General features: G+C 41.4%; 4 protein-coding genes across 4 annotated transcripts; 3 read left to right on the top strand and 1 right to left on the bottom strand.

Annotated features, from left to right (window-relative positions):
* On the top strand, positions 2,548–3,180 carry LOC104715577 (putative F-box protein At3g52320). Its single transcript, XM_010432972.1, has one exon. The coding sequence runs from the start codon at positions 2,548–2,550 to the stop codon at positions 3,178–3,180; it is 633 nt and encodes a 210-aa protein (XP_010431274.1).
* On the top strand, positions 4,215–5,426 carry LOC104715576 (putative F-box protein At3g52320). The gene has a single exon (XM_010432971.1). It carries the CDS (start codon positions 4,215–4,217, stop codon positions 5,424–5,426), a length of 1,212 nt encoding a protein of 403 aa, XP_010431273.1.
* Positions 5,490–14,781, bottom strand: LOC109126468 (ABC transporter G family member 27-like). Its single transcript, XM_019230028.1, has 6 exons — positions 14,599–14,781; positions 14,180–14,377; positions 13,812–14,096; positions 13,633–13,740; positions 11,995–11,999; positions 5,490–5,750 (listed from the first exon to the last, which is right to left on the bottom strand). The coding sequence occupies exons 1-6, from the start codon at positions 14,779–14,781 to the stop codon at positions 5,534–5,536; spliced, it is 996 nt and encodes a 331-aa protein (XP_019085573.1). The 3' UTR covers positions 5,490–5,533.
* On the top strand, positions 14,989–15,597 carry LOC104715575 (putative F-box protein At3g52320). The gene has a single exon (XM_010432969.1). The coding sequence runs from the start codon at positions 14,989–14,991 to the stop codon at positions 15,595–15,597; it is 609 nt and encodes a 202-aa protein (XP_010431271.1).

Here is a 17,684-nt window from a genome sequence, read left to right as displayed (position 1 = left end):
CCCCATAAGTCACAGTGGATACGCTCTAAAGGTCTACTAGAAACAAAAGCAGAGGAAGTAAGAGGGAGTTTGCTAATCTTTCCCATCTGACAAGCATCACATAACCGATGACTCATCTTATTAATAACTATGGCCTTATTTTGTGAAAGTTGTTGAAGAACATCTTGATGAGGATGACCTAGCCTCATGTGCCACACCTCATCACTTGTAGCCTGTTGTCTCGCAGAGTAACACGCCATGAACCGAGGATTCTTCAACAGATACATATCCTTACGTCTGGGACCGCTGGTGAGGTGCTGCCTTGTCTGTTTGTCCTTAATAATCACAGCATCAGAATCAAACTAAATTGCACAAGGATAATCAGAAGTGAGTTTTGAAACAGACAATAGAGATTTTGTGATACCAGGACAAACTAAGACATCTCGTAAGGGCAAGTTACCTTGACTACTTGGCAACACAGATGAACCGATGTGAGTAATAGGCAAAAAAGCACCATTACCAACAATGACAGAGTCCTCATCGCTGTATGGTTGAGCTGTCTGCAGCTGAGTAGTGGAGTTTGTGATATGAGCTGTAGCTGCAGAGTTAGGATACCACTCAGTTCCAGTTTGAATGTTAGGACCAGAAACGTGCATTGCAGTGAGTGCTTGTGTCAAGTCTTCAGCCTGATAGGAGTGATCAAAACGTTTGTAACACTTAGCAGCAGAGTGACCATATTTGTTGCAGATCTGACAAGTAGGGCGTGTTTCGGAGTTAGAGGAAGAGCCGTGAGAAATTTGTTGATGGAAACCTCTTCCTCGGGTTGAATAACTTCCACGACCTCGATATCCACCAGACCGACCACGAGACTGACCATGACCACGAGTTGAGTATCCTCTATCAGTAGTGAAAGCCAGATGAGGAGATACTGACGAACCAGCATAGCGTTGAATCTTATCATCAAAGTTAGTCAGTTTGATCACAACATCATTGTACGTCAATGGAAAGGTATCCATTTGACTTTCAATAACAGTAGCTATAGACTCATATTCCTGACCTAACCCATGAAGAACTCCAAATTTTTTTTCATTTTGAGGAACAGAGTAGCCAATAGAGTGTAGTTGATCACAGATCTGCTTAATAGAGTTGAGATACTCAGCTAAAGGTTTTTCAGCCTTCTCAATAGAGTAAAGACGACGCTGAAGGTCACTTTTCCTAGAGGCAGAGATGTAGTTGTATTTCTTGGCTAGAGAGAACCATACCTCTCCAGAAGTTTGAAGACCATACACAGATCTGAGAGCTTCTTCCGAGAGAGAACCAATCAGCCATCCCATAATCTTCTGGTCATTGTGTATCCAAGTGAGGAAATCTGGATTTGGAGCTTCAGTCTGAGCATCTCCATTTTTGACTGTTTTGGTTGCAGGGGGACACGAAGAACTGCCAGTGACATGACCCAGCAACCTCTGATTGTTAAGCCAAGTTTCGAACTGGATTTTCCATAAAAGATAGTTGGAGGAACATAGTTTTAAAGTAACACAATGAGAAAAACATAAAGCGGAAGAATCAAAGTTATCAACCATTGGCGACTGAGCTCTGATACCATGAAAGTAGGAACAGAGAACAAATAGTTAAGAGAAATCTTTATTCAATATTTCTGCTTGCAGAGATACAATGACTATTACAGAGCTTATATAGGGTGGCTACAAAGTAGGAGATTAGGGCACCACATCAACACGCAATCGTCAACATCGAGGAACCAAGGGCATCAAATCTGTTATGGAGAGCGACCTGTTGAGCTGTGCGTTTAAGAGTAGGTGCCGTACGGTTTGACTGTGTCAGCGCCTTGTTACCGTTGCAAGATATAGAGGTGGACTTGGTAATGGGCTTGGTAATGTGTTTGAAGCCCATCTCAGTTGAGGCCTTAAGAGATTCAAAAGCAGAAGAGGAGATACCTACTGTTTGAACTGCAGGGTCTTGGTTAATATCTTGGTTAACAATCTTAACACATAATTTTTTTTATTGTTAAAAGCATTAAGGATAAGTGTTAAAATATATTTAATTACGTACTGTAGAAGGATAAAGAGGGTTTTAATTTATTTTCTGTTTCCAGGGATAAATATAAATTATGAACAAGTAAAATTTGTATATGATTTAGTGAGTTTTATATATCTTGCAAATTACATGTAGTCAGTGCCGGTCCAGCAACATTGGAGGCCCAATACGACAAAAATTGTACTTTAAAAATGGGGCCTTATAATATTTTCTTTTAAATTGTTTTTTTCAATAAGTCTAATGTAATTTTTTAAATGGGGCTTCAACTCAAACCAATTTTTAAAATGAGGCCTCAACTAAAAGCAAATTTTTAAAATTGGGCCTTTTATAAGAAACTAACTCTTAAATTGAAGCCTTCTAATTAAAAAAAAAAAGCAAAAAATCCTTACAAAATGGGCTTCAAAAAATTGAGGCCAGATACCTATGTATCATAGGAATGTGTCAAGGGCCGGGCCTGCATGCAGTATATATCAACATAGGTCTGGAAACACAAAACTGTGAACAAATTAAACAACCATGGGAGCGTCTTTATGTCTTGCCGTAAGGAAAAAGAAAAAGATAGCGAAGGAGACCATTGCCTTACCGGAGATCCCTGAGCAAATGGTGATCGAGATTCTGATAAGACTGCCGGCGAAATCTCTCATGAAATACAAGTGCGTCACAAAGCTTTGGCTTTCCCTTATCGTCTCTCCAGATTTCACCAACCTATTCCTTAAATCCTCACCACGCCGACGTTTGTTCGCGTATATAGCGGATGAAAGACACAGGATCGACAAGTATGCCTTGCTCACATCATCATCATCGAGTCATGATCAGTCAGTCGTCTCAGTGATCGACCAAAATCTGACTATGCGGATAATAGGAGGCCACTTTGTGAACGCTGTTCGTGGCTTGGCGTGTTTCAGAGCTGGGAGAAGAGTGCAAATATGTAACCTTCACACGAGGCAGCTTGTGAAATTGCTTATTATAAGATCTCAAGTAAAAGGTAAGAACGTGTGGAACTATTTCGGACATGATCCTGTTCATGATGTATACAAAGTGCTTAGCCTGGTTTGGGAGTTCACTAAGGACCATAGAGTGAGGTTAGAACATCATTTGTTGGTACTTGGAGATGGAGCATTATGGAAAAAGACTCAATGCCTATGTTAGAAAAAAAAGAAACAAAAAGACTAATAATAACCCCAAACCTATGTTGATAATTAGGGGTGGACAAAAAAACCGTAAAAACTAAACCGAACCGAACCATACTGATATAAATGGTTTGGTTTGGTTATGGTTTAATGTAAAAATCCATTTGGTTGTTATATTTATTAACCAACTGGTTTAGTTTTGGTTTGATTAAAAACCGTAAAACTGAATGGTCATTTTGGTTTTGATGAATATTTGGAATATCTTTATATAATTATTATATATGTTTACTTTATATTGTGTTTAATAATATCTTCACTATTTTTTTATTGGAGTTCTAACTATTTGAATTATTTTCTTTGGATTTTACATGGAAGATTTGAGTTTCCGATACTATATTTAGAATCTCTTATTTAAAATTATGTATATCTTATTGATTGATATATTATTTCTATTTTTTGTTTATTTTATGCAATAAACTTAGTTTTTTGTGTGTAAGATTTAGAATAACCTAATTAAACCGTAACCAAATTAAAACCAAACCGAACCGAGATACATATGGTTTTTATATGGTTTCACTCTTAATAAAACCGATAAACCGTAAAACCGTAGAAATCGAATCGTAACCAAACCGATATATATATATATGGTTTCTATATGGTTTCAATTTTATAAAACTAAAAAAACCGTAAACCGAAAAAACCGAACCAAAACCAAACCAAAAAACCGAACGCCAATGATAGTTGATAAATATAAACTGGTGTGGATATTGATAAATATAAACTGGCTAGATTCTTGGTTAACAATCTTTAACACATAATTTTTTTTTATAGTTAAAAAGCATTATGTAAGGATAAGTGATAAACTATATTTACAACTGTAAAAGGATAAAGAGGGTTTTTAATTTATTTTCTGTTTCCAGGGATAAATATAAAACGTGAGCAAGTAAAATTTGTATATGATTTAGTGAGTTGATCTATATATATCTTGCAAATTACATGCAGTATATATTATCAACATAGGTTTGGAACACACAAATCTGTGAACAAACAACCATGGGAGCGTCTTTATGTCTTGCCGTGAGGAAAAAGAAAAAGATAGCGAAGGAGACCATTGCCTTACCGGAGATCCCTGAGGAAGTATTGATCGAGATTCTGATAAGACTGCCGGCGAAATCTCTCATGAGATACAAGTGCGTCTCAAAGCTTTGGCTTTCCCTTATCATCTCTCCATATTTCACCAACCTATTCCTTAAATCCTCACCACGCCGACGTTTGTTCGCGTATATAACGGATGCAAGACATAGGATCGGCAAGTATGCCTTGCTCATATCATCATCATCATCGAGTCATGATCAGTCAGTCGTCTCAGTGATCGACCAAAATCTGACTATGCGGATAATAGGAGGCCACTTTGTGAACGCTGTTCGTGGCTTGGCGTGTTTCAGAGCTGGGAGAAGAGTGCAAATATGTAACCTTCACACAAGGCAGCTTGTGGAATTGCCTACTATAAGATCTCAAGTAAAAGGTAACAACGTGTGGAACTATTTTGGACACGATCCTGTTCATGATGTATACAAAGTGCTTACCCTGGTTTGGGAGTTCAATAAGGAACCTAGAGTGAGGTTAGAACATCATGTGTTGGTACTTGGAGCTGGAGCAATATGGAAAAATACTCAATGCCACATTCCTCATCATAGTCCTTACACACGAGGTATTTCCATTAACGGTGTTTTGTATTATGGAGCTCGGACTTATGATAACAGATTTATGCTTATGAGTTTTGACTTGAGTTCTGAAGAGTTCAATTTGATTGAATTTCCCAATGTTTCCGGCTTCGGGAGCTTGTGTCAGATCGATCTCATGAACTACAAAGGAAGAGTAGCTATTTTTAACAGTCACAGACTACTTTGGACCCATTCAGCAAGTTCTCTTGTGGATGTTTGGGTTCTTGAAGATGCTGACAAGAGTCAATGGTCCCTCGCCAAGACTAGTGTCTTGCCTGTTTCTCAGATGGATTTTAACGGTTATCAGTTGCATACGGATGGCACTAGTCGCACTAGCCAAGTTTGGTTGAGAAACGGAGATCCCACGCCGAATCAACCCGTTCGCTTTTTCGGTTATGATATAGAGAGGAATGAGATAACTCCAAGGATTGAAGTAAAGCTATCATTGCTTAATAGGTTTAAGAAGACAAAATATTGGTTGTGGACCTTGTGGTCAACATTTTGGGATGATATTGAGAACATCATGTACTTGGAAACCTAAATATAGTAAGTCATTTTACTTTTTTCATTATAAATTTAGTTGATATATACATAAACAAGCAAACGCTACATACACACAGTAAATGCAATGCCTTTTTGTAGCTAAACTTAAGTCGAAGAGTGGAGCTTCATCCTTCGAAGAGAGAGGTAGGCTAAGAGACGGTAGCCTATAACCATAGCTACAAGAGCGCTCACTTCCTTAATCCCACTCTCAATTTCTTCCCCGTTTACGTTTTCCATGATTTCTTGATATTGTACCTTCACTAGGAGCTTGTATGTGTGGTAGTTGAATGACATGAAACATATCCAAGCGATTTGGAACTTTCTGCCAAAGTAAATAAGAGTGTCAATGTAACGCTCCCGAACCACCGTACGGCTGGACAGAACCGCGGACGGCACAAGGACGCTACGTGTTCGGGAACCGCATTCTGGTGGTCCGGTCGAGGGAGGGAAGCTGCAGCTTCCTGACCAGTCTTTCTGGACGCGACTCCGCCCGCGGCCGAGGTTTGCTTAGCTTTTTCAACCTTCGCGGTCCTGGCGTGTTGTGTCGAACCGGACAAGGTCGAGTATCAAATGCAACTTGCCATGTTACCTTAAAATAAATCCGAATATATTACTTAAATAAGTTATTACATTGAAAATAAGTTATCAAGCAATATACATAAACAATCAATACTTCATAGAATGTATAGTAGGAAAATATAGGATTTTTACAAAAACACACAAAACAATTTCCTATCCGGTATCCTAATGTTTGCTCCGGCTCTACACTCAACCTAAGCTACCTGCACAACATGAAACTACAACATGAGTAATCTAAGATTACTCAGTGAGCCTGGGTATCCCTATTTTCCTAGACATGCATTCTATTCTACCCCAAACTATCCCAACTACCCTAACTAAGCAAGCAATCAAATCTACGTAACAGAAACAATGGCGGAAGCAATAAACAATCAAGCAATCAAAGAAGGTTAGTACAATCAAGACTCGACTCAATTAACCTAGACACTTCTATCCTACGCGACACTAAGACGGCTAGAATAGAAACAAGGACTACTTGACTATCCTAGACTCCTAAACCTATTCACCTATGGACCTAGTACGACTAGAATGGAACAAGGGTAACTTGAATATCCTAGACTCCTAAACCTATTCACCTATTCACCTATGGGCCCTCGATAATCTGTTCCGTTCCAAACCTCTGCCCATGCTGAGAGCACAAAGAGAACAGCATGAGTCAACTTTCCACGCTGAAACCACAAAGGTAACCAGCGTGAGCCAACAATAAGCTACAACGTCTTGTAGCGGTCATTCTAGTAGCGAGCTAGACATGACTTTGTCCAGCGCGATTGGTTGCTGAGAACTCTCGCAAGACAACCAAACTTCACTTGGAACAGAAGATCGACTAATCTATCCTAGCTACGACTCGAGAAAAATACCTAATATAATTCAAGAGACTAGCTAAGACAAGTACTACAAATTCAAAGGGTTAGTGAAAAAATAACTCTAAGAACCTAGTACTACACACAAGCAATTCAAGCAAGAAAATCAAGCAAGAAATCAAGCAACAATCAACAAGCAACAATAATGAAAATTCAAGCAACCCAGATTGTACTATATGCATGCAACCTCCCTAACCAATTTTTAAGCAAGTTAAAATTGCAACTAAAAATCTAACCAAATTAATTATGCATGCAAGTCCAAATTTTAAGTAAGCCTAGTTACTAAATGCATCAAGTTCAATTCTCAACATGCATGGTGATTTCTAGCCTAAATTCTATGTGATTAACATAAATCTAGCATGAATCCTACCAATCTAAGCATGCAATCATCTAACTAGTCCTAGCATGAAACCTAGTCTAAATGCAGCAAGCAATAGGTACGTACATGAACCCTAGAGTTCATGCAGCACCCCACGCAAATCTACTACCACAGAACTCACCACAAGACTCACAACGAGTCTGCAGATTGATGTCCAGACTTCACAGCACTACAGATCAGACAACGTTCTTCACACGTCCAGCAGCGACCGTCTGCGTCCGAGCAGCGTCACTTGATCAGCGTCACTCGCTTCGTCTAGCTCCGTCCCGAACAGCGTCTCTCCTTGTCTCCGATAGTGCCTCTCTTTGTCTTAGAGAGCGAGCACACTTAGAGAATTTTGTGGTTTTTCTTCTAAGTTGTGAATGATCAAAATAAGAAGAGATGGCCTTCTTATATAGAGCATTTGGGCGGTGCTTCTTGCCAATGCATGCCAATCACTTGATCTCTCCTTTCTCCTTTGGTGGACACTTGGTGTGCAAGTCTCTTCCAGCCCAAGGAATCTCCTTGATTCCCTTGCATGAATTTGCATTGGTTGATTTCCAAAAGGAAATCTTTTTTTGTCTGCCACTTTTGTTGCATGAGTCTTCATAAGCCAACTTGATGTAGCACAAAGAGTGAAGCCGTGACAAACTCTTCATGGGACTTTACATGTTTGTCACGTGCATGGGTTTTGTCTTTCTAGGATCTTCTTTTATTTTGATAAGTTTGCATCCATTTCTTTAGGCTTATGTTTAGGTGTTTTGCTTTTATCTTCTAGTTTTAGATAAACTCTGCATCTCCTTTAATAAGGAGCATTCACCGTTTCGTTGTTCTCAGTTTTACATAAGAAAATCAATAAAAGCCAAAAAAAGCAATCTTAATTGCCAAAGAGCTTTGTGTTGCTTAGCACTGAGAGGAGTACTCTCACCCCTATTCTTTAGCTTCCGCTACTACACCAGTTGGTATCAGATTCGGAACGTTCTTGGACGTTTTGTCTCTTCCAATGGCTCCTTCGACAAAACCTGTTAAAAACAACCCTGATGATAACCCGGCAGCACCAGTAGGTGAACTCGTGATGGACTGGGAGGCTTTCCAGCAAAGTTTGTTGACTATACAACAAAGCTTGGCTACGATCTTCACTTCCATTCAAACACTGGGCGAAACACTCTCTGCTCGTTTACCTCCTCCACCCGCCGTCATTGGTGAACAAGCCGTGCGCGACAATCTACAACAACAACCTCGTGCCATCAATCCTCGTCAACAAGAGCTAGCTGTTTTTGACGACGGAAATTCCCGACGTGATATGCGTGTTCTTCGTGGTGAGGGGCCTGACACACGATGGGAAACCGGTTTTAAAATTGAGATCCCAGAATTTCATGGCGGTGTACGCGGTGATACACTCCTTGACTGGTTGCTTGCAGTTGAAGAAGTCCTTGATTTTAAACAAGTGCCTCCAGATCGCTGTGTTCCCTTGGTTGCTATGCGTTTTCGCGGTCATGCAGCCTCGTGGTGGAAATAGTTGAAGACAACACGTGAGCGCACCAGAAAAGAACCCATTCGTACGTGGGAGAAGCTACAAACACAGCTCCGTAAAACCTTTCTTCCCCACAACTATGAACGCACAGTCTATAACAAGCTTCAGAATATTAAGCAAGGTTCTCGTTCGGTTGATGATTATGCGGAGGAGTTTTCTCTGTTGTTGACACGCACTGAGATTTTTGATAGTGAGGATCAGTTGGTCTCACGTTTCATTGGCGGCCTTCGTCCACAGCTCTAAGCTGCTTTAGCACAGTTTGATCCAACGTCAATTGCTGAGGCTCAACGTCGTGCAGCAACCTTTGAACAACAACACCGGAACACCAATTGGGGTAATGCGGGAAGTAAAACTCGAAGTTCAGAACAAGGACCGCCCAACAGTGCTTCTTCGTCCAAGGAAACATCAGACGTTGCTCCACCCACAGGACATGCGTCGACAGAGGAGTCACAGCCACGTCGTTCTACACGTCCGAATGCACTTTGCTGTTACGCTTGCGATGAACCTAGTCATCGCCAAACAGCGTGTCCTCACCAAACTCGCCGAGGTTTGTTAATTGAAGACGTTACCGATGGTGATGAGTATGGCACTGCTTACGATTCGTTGGGAGAAGAAGACCATGTTGACAGCTTTACACTTCAACGCACTTCCAGTGATCGTGGACACTTGTTGGTGGTGACGCGAGCTTGTGTTGCTCCACTGCGACATGATTCACAATGGTTGCGAACCAACATATTTCGTTCCACTTGCACTATTCGAGGGAGAATATGTAGTTTCATAATTGATTCCGGCAGTTCGCGTAATGTGATCGCCGAGGAAGCTGTGGAGAAACTGGGACTGCTTCGTGAACAATATCCCACACCATACAACCTTGGTTGGCTTAAGGAGGGAGTTGATATACGTATCTGGCAGCGGGCTCTTGTTCCTTTTTCTATCGGCCAATACTATAGAGATTGCACTTACTGTGACATTGCTCCTATGGATGTAAGTCATTTGCTGTTAGGGAGACCTTGGGAGTTTGATCGAAAATCATTCATGATGTTGCTCAAAATATGTATAGCTTTATTTGGGAGACTCATCAAATCTTGCTCTTGCCGTCCAAGGAACACTCTTTGTCTTCTCCACCTGCTCCACTTCACACCGAGTTGGCTCCACCTCCTACTCATTCCGGCAGTTCTCATGCAATGTTGTGTTCGTTTACAACATTCGCTGCCGAGTTGCAACAAGAAGGTTTTGCTTTTGCTTTGTTTTCTACTCCATCTGTTCCGGTGCTGACCGCTGACAGTCACCCGCAGTTAACCACTGTGTTGCGCGAATTTGAGGATGTGTTCCCCACGGAACTACCAACCACGTTGCCTCCGTTACAAAACATTCAGCACAACATCGATCTTGTTCCTGGTGCTTCCTTGCCAAACCGACCGCATTATCGCATGAATCCTCATGAGCATGAGGAACTACGATGACAAGTTGAGGACCTTCTCCGTAAAGGCCACATACGTGAAAGCCTTAGTCCGTGTGTTGTTCCCGCTTTGCTCATTACAAAAAAAGATGGCACCTGACGGATGTGCGTTGATAGTCTGGGAATAAATAAGATCACGGTCCGCTATAGATTTCCCATTCCTCGGTTGGATGATTTGCTGGATCAGATCGGGAAGGCAACAGTGTTTTCAAAGATAGATTTAAAAAGTAGCTACCACCAAATTCGTATTAGGCCGGGGGATGAATGGAAAACAGCCTTCAAGACTCGTGAGGGGTTGTTTGAATGGCTAGTCATGCCGTCGGGTTGTGTAATGCCCCAAGTACTTTCATGCGTGTTATGAACCAGGTTTTACGGCCATTTATTGGAAAGTTTGTGGTGGTTTACTTTGATGACATTTTAATTTCAGTTCTTCGATAGCGGACCATTGTACCCATTTGCGAGAGGTGTTATTTGTTCTTCGACAAGAAAAGCTGTTTGCCGGTAAACAAAAATGTCAATTTGGAGTCAACGAGGTTCTTTTCCTTGGTTATGTGGTTTTGGACAAGGGCCTAGCTGTGGACAATTCAAAAATTGATGCCGTACGTTCCTGGCCAACTCCGAAGACGTTAACGGAGGTTTAAAGTTTTCATGGTTTAGCCTCCTTTTACAGACGTTTTGTGCACCATTTTAGTACCATCATGGCTCCTATTACAAGTTGTATGAAAGAGGGTAAGTTTGAGTGGACACCTGAAGCTACAGAGGCATTTGCGGTCATCAAGGAGAAGTTAACCACTGCACCTATCTTAGTCTTACCTGATTTTAGTCTCACCTTTGAGCTCCATTGCGACGCCTCTAAGCTAGGTATTGGTGCTGTCTTGAGTCAGTTAGGCCGGCCAGTCGCTTATTATAGTGAAAAACTCTCTGGTGCGTGGTGTCGCTATAGTACGTATGATGTGGAATTTTATGCTATTGTTCAAGCCATTAAGCATTGGCGACATTACCTCGTTCATCGTGAGTTTGTACTTTTCACGGACCATGACACGCTACGTCACTTGGACAGCCAGGCTAAGGTTTCTTCTCGCCATGCGACGTGGATTGCCTTTCTACAACAATTCACCTTTTCAATACGGCATCAATCTGGCAAGACTAATAGAGTGGCTGACGCTCTTAGTCGTCGTCATGGGCTTCTCACCACCATGCATACGTGCGTTCCTGGGTTTGCTTCCTTTCCGGAGTTGTATGCAACCGATCCATTTTTTGGTCGTATATTGGTCGAAGCTCAGCAAGGTCTTTCTGTTGATTACACGCTGCATGATGGTTTTCTTTTTAAGGGAGTGCATCTTTGTGTCCCCGAGAGTAGTCTTCGCCTCCAAATTATTCGAGAGTTGCATCATGAAGGCCACGTGGATCTTGATCGAACGTTACAGTTGGTCGTTGCTTCTTATTTTTGGCTCTCTTCGTCGTGATGTTGAAAGATATGTCGAACGGTGTCGCACTTGTCAATTATCGAAAGGGAAAGCTTCGAATGCAAAGCTGTATTTACCACTACCAATTCCTACACAGCCTTGGACTGGTGTGAGCATGGACTTTGTGTTGGGTCTTCCACGCACTCAACGTGGTTATGATTCCATTTTTGTGGTGGTGGATTGTTTTTCGAAAATGGCTCACTTTATCCCTTGCAAGAAGACAACCGATGTGGTCAGTGTGGCAGTGCTCTTTTTTTGGGAAATTTATCTTCTTCATGGTCTGCCCTCTTCCATCGTCTCCGATCGCGACACTCGCTTCCTTAGTCATTTTTCGTGTTCTCTTTGGAAGCTTCTCGACACTGGTCTTAAAATGAGCACTTGGTATCATCCACAGACGGATGGTCAAACGAAAGTTACAAACTGATCCTTGGGCAGTCTTTTGTGGTGTTTAGTTGGTGATCATATCAAGAGTTGGGATGGAAAGCTTTGCCAGGCTGAATTCGCTCACAACCATGCTCTCAATCGTAGTCTCGGTTTAGCCCGTTTCGTGTTGTCTACGACATCGTTCCACGGGTCCTTTGGACCTTACTACTCTCCCGGATAAAACATGACACCATGGTGAAGCTGTTGATTTTGCTAATGATTGCAGGTTGTGCATTCGCAAGCTCATACTAACTTGGAGAAGTCGGTTGCGGCGTATAAGGCTGCTGCGGATGTCAAACGACGTGAGCTTCTCTTTGAGCCTGGTGATTTAGTGTAGGTTGTTATCACCAAAGATCGCATGCCATTGCGTGAGTACAACAAACTGAAGTCGCGTAAGATTGGTCTCGTCGAGGTCCTCGAGCGCATCAATCCTAATGCTTATGGTGTGCAGCTCCCAGACCATCTGAAGACTCACAATGTGTTTAATGTTAAGCATCTCTCTCACTATCGCGGCGATAACGAAGACTCGGTTTCGTGGTCGAACCCTCTCCCACCTGGGGAGACCTGATGTAGCACAAGGAGTGAAGCCGTGACAAACTCTTCATGGGCCTTTAAATGTTTGTCACGTGTATGGGTTTTGTCTTTCTAGGATCTTCTTTTATTTTGATAAGTTTGCATCCGTTTCTTTAGGCTTATGTTTAGGTGTTTTGCTTTTATCTTCTAGTTTTAGATAAACTCTGCATCTCCTTTAATAAGGAGCATTCATCATTTCGTTGTTCTCAGTTTTGCATAAGAAAATCAATAAAAGCAAAAAAAAAGGCAATCTTAATTGCCAAAGAGCTTTGCGTTGCTTAGCACTGAGAGGAGTACTCTCACCCCTGTTCTTTAGCTTCCGCTACTACACCACAACTTCATGAGAAACAATGATTATGTTCCTCCTTTGTCTTCAACAACTTAATGATTACTCCTCAAAGCTTGCATGAAAATTCATTGGTTGATTTCATGAGAACAATCTCTTGGACCGCTAGACAACCGCTCCACAATTTCCGGAATGCTGTTTTGTTGATTCCGCGATTCCGTGCAAAACCGCGTTTGTCGCACGTCTTGTCCGCTATGTCCGAAACTCTCGGTCTCGTCCGCTACGTATGCTAATTTTTGGTCTCGTCCGTTACGTCTCCGTCTGTACCGCATCTTCGTCGTCAGTACCACGTCCTCCCGTCAGTACCGTACTTCTTCGACCGTACAGCAATTTCTCCTATCGTACCATCCCCGTCCAAGTACTTCCGTACTGTCCGTCCGTGTGTACCGCCTCAGGCCGTGGTCCATCGGCTGTCTTCCGACTCGATGATTTTTTTTCGGACTTCCTTCGGTTGTTCTTCTTGTTTTTCTCTTCTTCCTTCGGTAAAAATTTTTGTTTAGATTTTTACCCCTAGGTGAGGGTCATTACAGTCAATTAATGCATTAGAGCTCTCAATTTCCTCATAAAAAAGTTCTTGACTTTAAATTGAAAGCTGAGTATTTTTACCTTCACGAAATAGCCACCAGCGAGCATGAAAGTCATTACTCTTACTGATGCTAAAGTTGTGGCCTTCTTCAGATCCATTAAGCTCGCCCCTATTTCTAATCCAAGTCCCTACGACAACATTTTTATCATTAGTTGTTGGCAGTTACTGTTCAACATGTCCTTTGTTTTTATGGACATACCAGCTGAGCTGCAACGATGCATAGGAAGACCGTGAGAACACTTAGGAAAAAGGATTCAGCACTTAATCTCAATCCAGCCATGAAATATACAACAACTAGGAAAAGCACAGGTAATATCAAGTCAAGTAGCAGGTCGCTTGTGGTTCTAGCCACAAAATATGCACTTAATCTATACATATTTGACTCTCGTTCCTTGCTCAGCATTGCTCTCACATGAGGAAAAGTGAAGATCGCCGTGAATACCGGAAAGAATCCCCAGAATACGGTGAAGAAGAGTAGCCCTACCTGAGATGCAGAGGGAGTTCCATTTTCAAGATAAGAGATGATCAATTACAGCTCATTTCTAGACCATAAACATGTATCTATACCTGATCTTGTAGGCCTTTGGGATGATGAATGTCTGATTGCCACCAGAGTAAACCTAAGATGATGGCAGTGGAGAGAACTTGAGTAACTCTCAACCAGCTGAAATAGTCATGTCTCCGTTCTTTGATTCCCCTTAAGGACAGTAAACCATACTGTTCCCACCAGCTTAAAGACAGAAACCCCAAAGGAGATTTGGTCCACTAAAAAGACATATTCATATACATGTTTCAATATGCTTGAACTTTTGGAAACATATATGGGTTTTAGAAAAAGGGGATAGAATTAGAGACAGAGACAAATGAAGAGAGATTTTTTTTTAATGTCAGGACTATTTTTGCGAATTTCTGAAACCCCAAAGTTCAATAGGTCTAGTGTTCAGCACCGGCGGCAAGAGGTGATGACCTGGCGAGAGAGAGGAGACCAAGAGACTAGTCTTACTTGATTCAGAGACTTGTCTGGTTCTGATCAGCCACCCTTTGTTAGAACATGAAGAAGGGACAGTTACACGAAGAAAGTAGTGGGAGAGAGAAAAGACTCTATGAGAAGCGATTTGCAGTAAAATCGACGAGTTGTTCAGGTAATCAGACCACTCAGGTTTGTCCATCTTCGAATTAATCGACGAGCTCTCTCTGTGTTTTTTTTTTTTAGTTACTTGTTTAAAAAAAACTTCAGAACAGAAACCCTAAGATTAGGTTTCCTTTTACTTTTTTCTTTTGCGAATAATAAATAAAATAAGTAGAAGTTTAAAATATAATAGTGAGTTTTGTGATCAAGTCTTGCGATTGTAAAAGATTTGAGGAAAAAGAAAAAGATGGCGTCACGAGAGATCCCTGAAGAGGTGTTGATCGATATCCTAATCAGATTGCCGGTGAAATCTCTGATGAGATTTAAGTGCGTCTCAAGGATCTGGCTTTCCCTTATCACCTCTCGATACTTCACCAACCTTTACCTTAAATCCTCATCACACCGACGCGTGTTCTTGTATGCGAAAACGCAGAGCGAGTATGCGTTGCTCACATCATCGACTCATGATCACTCGGACACAACCTCTGTCTCTGTGTTTGACCAAGATTGGACCATACCGGGAATGGGAGAGCACTTTTTGAACGCTGATCGTGGCTTGGTGTGTTTCCAAGCTGGGACGAGAGTGCGAATTGGTAACCTTAACACAAGGCAGCTGGTGGAATTGCCAATTGTTATAAATTCTGAAGGAAAATGTAAGAGTAACGATAATGTATGGTACTATTTAGGACACGATCCTGTTCATGACGAATACAAAGTTCTTAGCATAGTTTGGGAGCTCGACAACAAACATAGAGTAGTGAGATCAGAACATCGAGTATTGGTACTTGGAGCTGGAGCATCATGGAAAAAGACTAAATGCCACATTACTCATAGACTAAATGCTTATGAGTTTTGACTTGAGTTCTGAAGAGTTCAATTTGATTAAATTACCCTATGATGCTGGCGTGTACCAGACATTCACTAGCGGGTGTCGTCTCATGAACTACAAAGGAAAATTAGCTGTTTTTTATTGTGATAGTGATCGTCGTGATTGTATTATAAATGTTTGGGTAGTTGAAGATGCCAACAAGATGTTGTTGTTAGCTTGTAGTACAAGCATGTGAGAGATAAGGCCTTGCGTGTTTAGGAGTATCTAAATATACTTGAGATAAGGTCAAATATGTTTAGGAGGATCTTAATATATTATTGGGAGTTATCCAATTAGGTTTTGGTTTTTTGTTTTCTCTATAAAAGGATGTGCTAGCTTGTGGCACAACTTATGAGTTTGAGAACTTAAGGTTTTGAGAACTTAAGGTTTTGAGTATTTTCCTTAAGATTAATAAGAGAGTTATTCTTATTATATACTTGGAGTTCTATTGTTGATTTCTACACGTGGTATCAGAGCTTAATCATGGCGGGAGAAGATGTAAAAGCTTTGATAGAAGGAGGAAAAGATGACAAAAGCTTGATGACGAGTCAAGAAGGGATAACAAGTTCGTCACAGACTGCAGGGTCTTTGTCGACAACAGATGGAGGATCTTCCTCCATAAAGTGCCCGATGTTGAATTCGAGTAATTACACCGTATGGTCAATGAAGATGAGGATTCTGCTTAGAGTTCATAAGTCATGGGATGTGATCGAACAGGGGAATATTGATGAGACAAAGAACGATTTGGCAATCGCTTTAATCATCCAGTCGATCCCTGAAGCTCTTACTCTACAGATTGGAGTTCTAGAAACTCCTAAAGAAATATGGGAAGCTATAAGATCAAGGCATATAGGAGCGGATATGGTTAAAGAGGCAAGGCTTCAAACCTTGATGGCTGAGTTTGACCGGTTGAAGATGAAGGAAACAGAGAGGATTGATGAGTTTGTTTAAAAGTTGTCTGCTATTTCGACAAAATCTGCAGCTTTGGGCAATGAGCTGGCTGAACCTATGATCGTAAAGAAATTCCTGTCGAGTCTCCCTCGTAGAAAGTTTATTCACATTGTGGCTGCTCTCGAGCAGGTGCTTGACTTGAATAAAACAAGTTTTGAGAACATCGTAGGTCGACTTAAGGCTTATGAAGAAAGAATTGGCGAAGAAGAAACAGAACAGGATGATGATCAAGGCAAACTTATGTTTGCCAATTCAAATTCGTTTGGAAGCTACAGAGGTCGGGGACGAGGAGGTTGCTCTTCCAGAGGCAGGGGAGGACGCGGCAGGTTTAGCTTTCAACAGAAGGATAGAGATAGGGAACAAGATTTGTCGCATATCACCTGTTTTCGTTGTGACAAACAAGGTCACTATGCATCAGATTGTCCTGATAGGTTGCTTAAGCTGCAGGAGACAATTGAGAAAAAGGACGAAGAGACTCATACTGCAGATGAGCTGATGATGAATGAGGTAGTGTATCTCCAAGAAGATAAAGTGAAACCTAACACCTTTGAAACTAGTGTGGACAACACTAACATATGGTACTTGGATAATGGAGCAAGTAACCATATGAGTGGTGTTAGAAGTTTCTTTCATGAACTATGTGAGAAAGTGACAGGTAAGGTGAGATTTGGAGACGACTCTAGAGTCGATATCAAGGGAAAAGGCTCCATACGGTTCATATTTGAGAATGGTGAGAAGAAAGTGCTAAACAATGTTTACTATATACCAGATTTAAAGAGTAACATTGTGAGTCTCGGTCAGGCTACGGAAGCAGGGTGTGAGATACGGATGAAAGATGATAAGTTAATGCTTTATGACAAGCTTGGGAAGTTGCTTGTTACGACAGGGAGATCTAAAAACCGTTTGTACAAGGTTCTGTTGGAAGTGGAGAACATTGAGTGTCTGCAACTAGTTTCTGTTGATCAACCCTCTACTTGGCATGCAAGATTGGGTCATGTTAACACTGATACGATGAAGTTGATGATCGACAAAGATTTGGTGACAGGAATACCCAATATCAAAGTGGAAAGACAAACATGTGTGTCGTGTTTACTTGGGAAACAAACGAGAGACCCATTCCCACG

Source organism: Camelina sativa, chromosome 9, assembly GCF_000633955.1.
Source record: "Camelina sativa cultivar DH55 chromosome 9, Cs, whole genome shotgun sequence".
Classification (NCBI taxonomy): Eukaryota; Viridiplantae; Streptophyta; class Magnoliopsida; order Brassicales; family Brassicaceae; genus Camelina; species Camelina sativa.
Note: the sequence above shows the minus strand (reverse complement) of the source record. Positions and strands in the feature narration are given on the sequence as shown.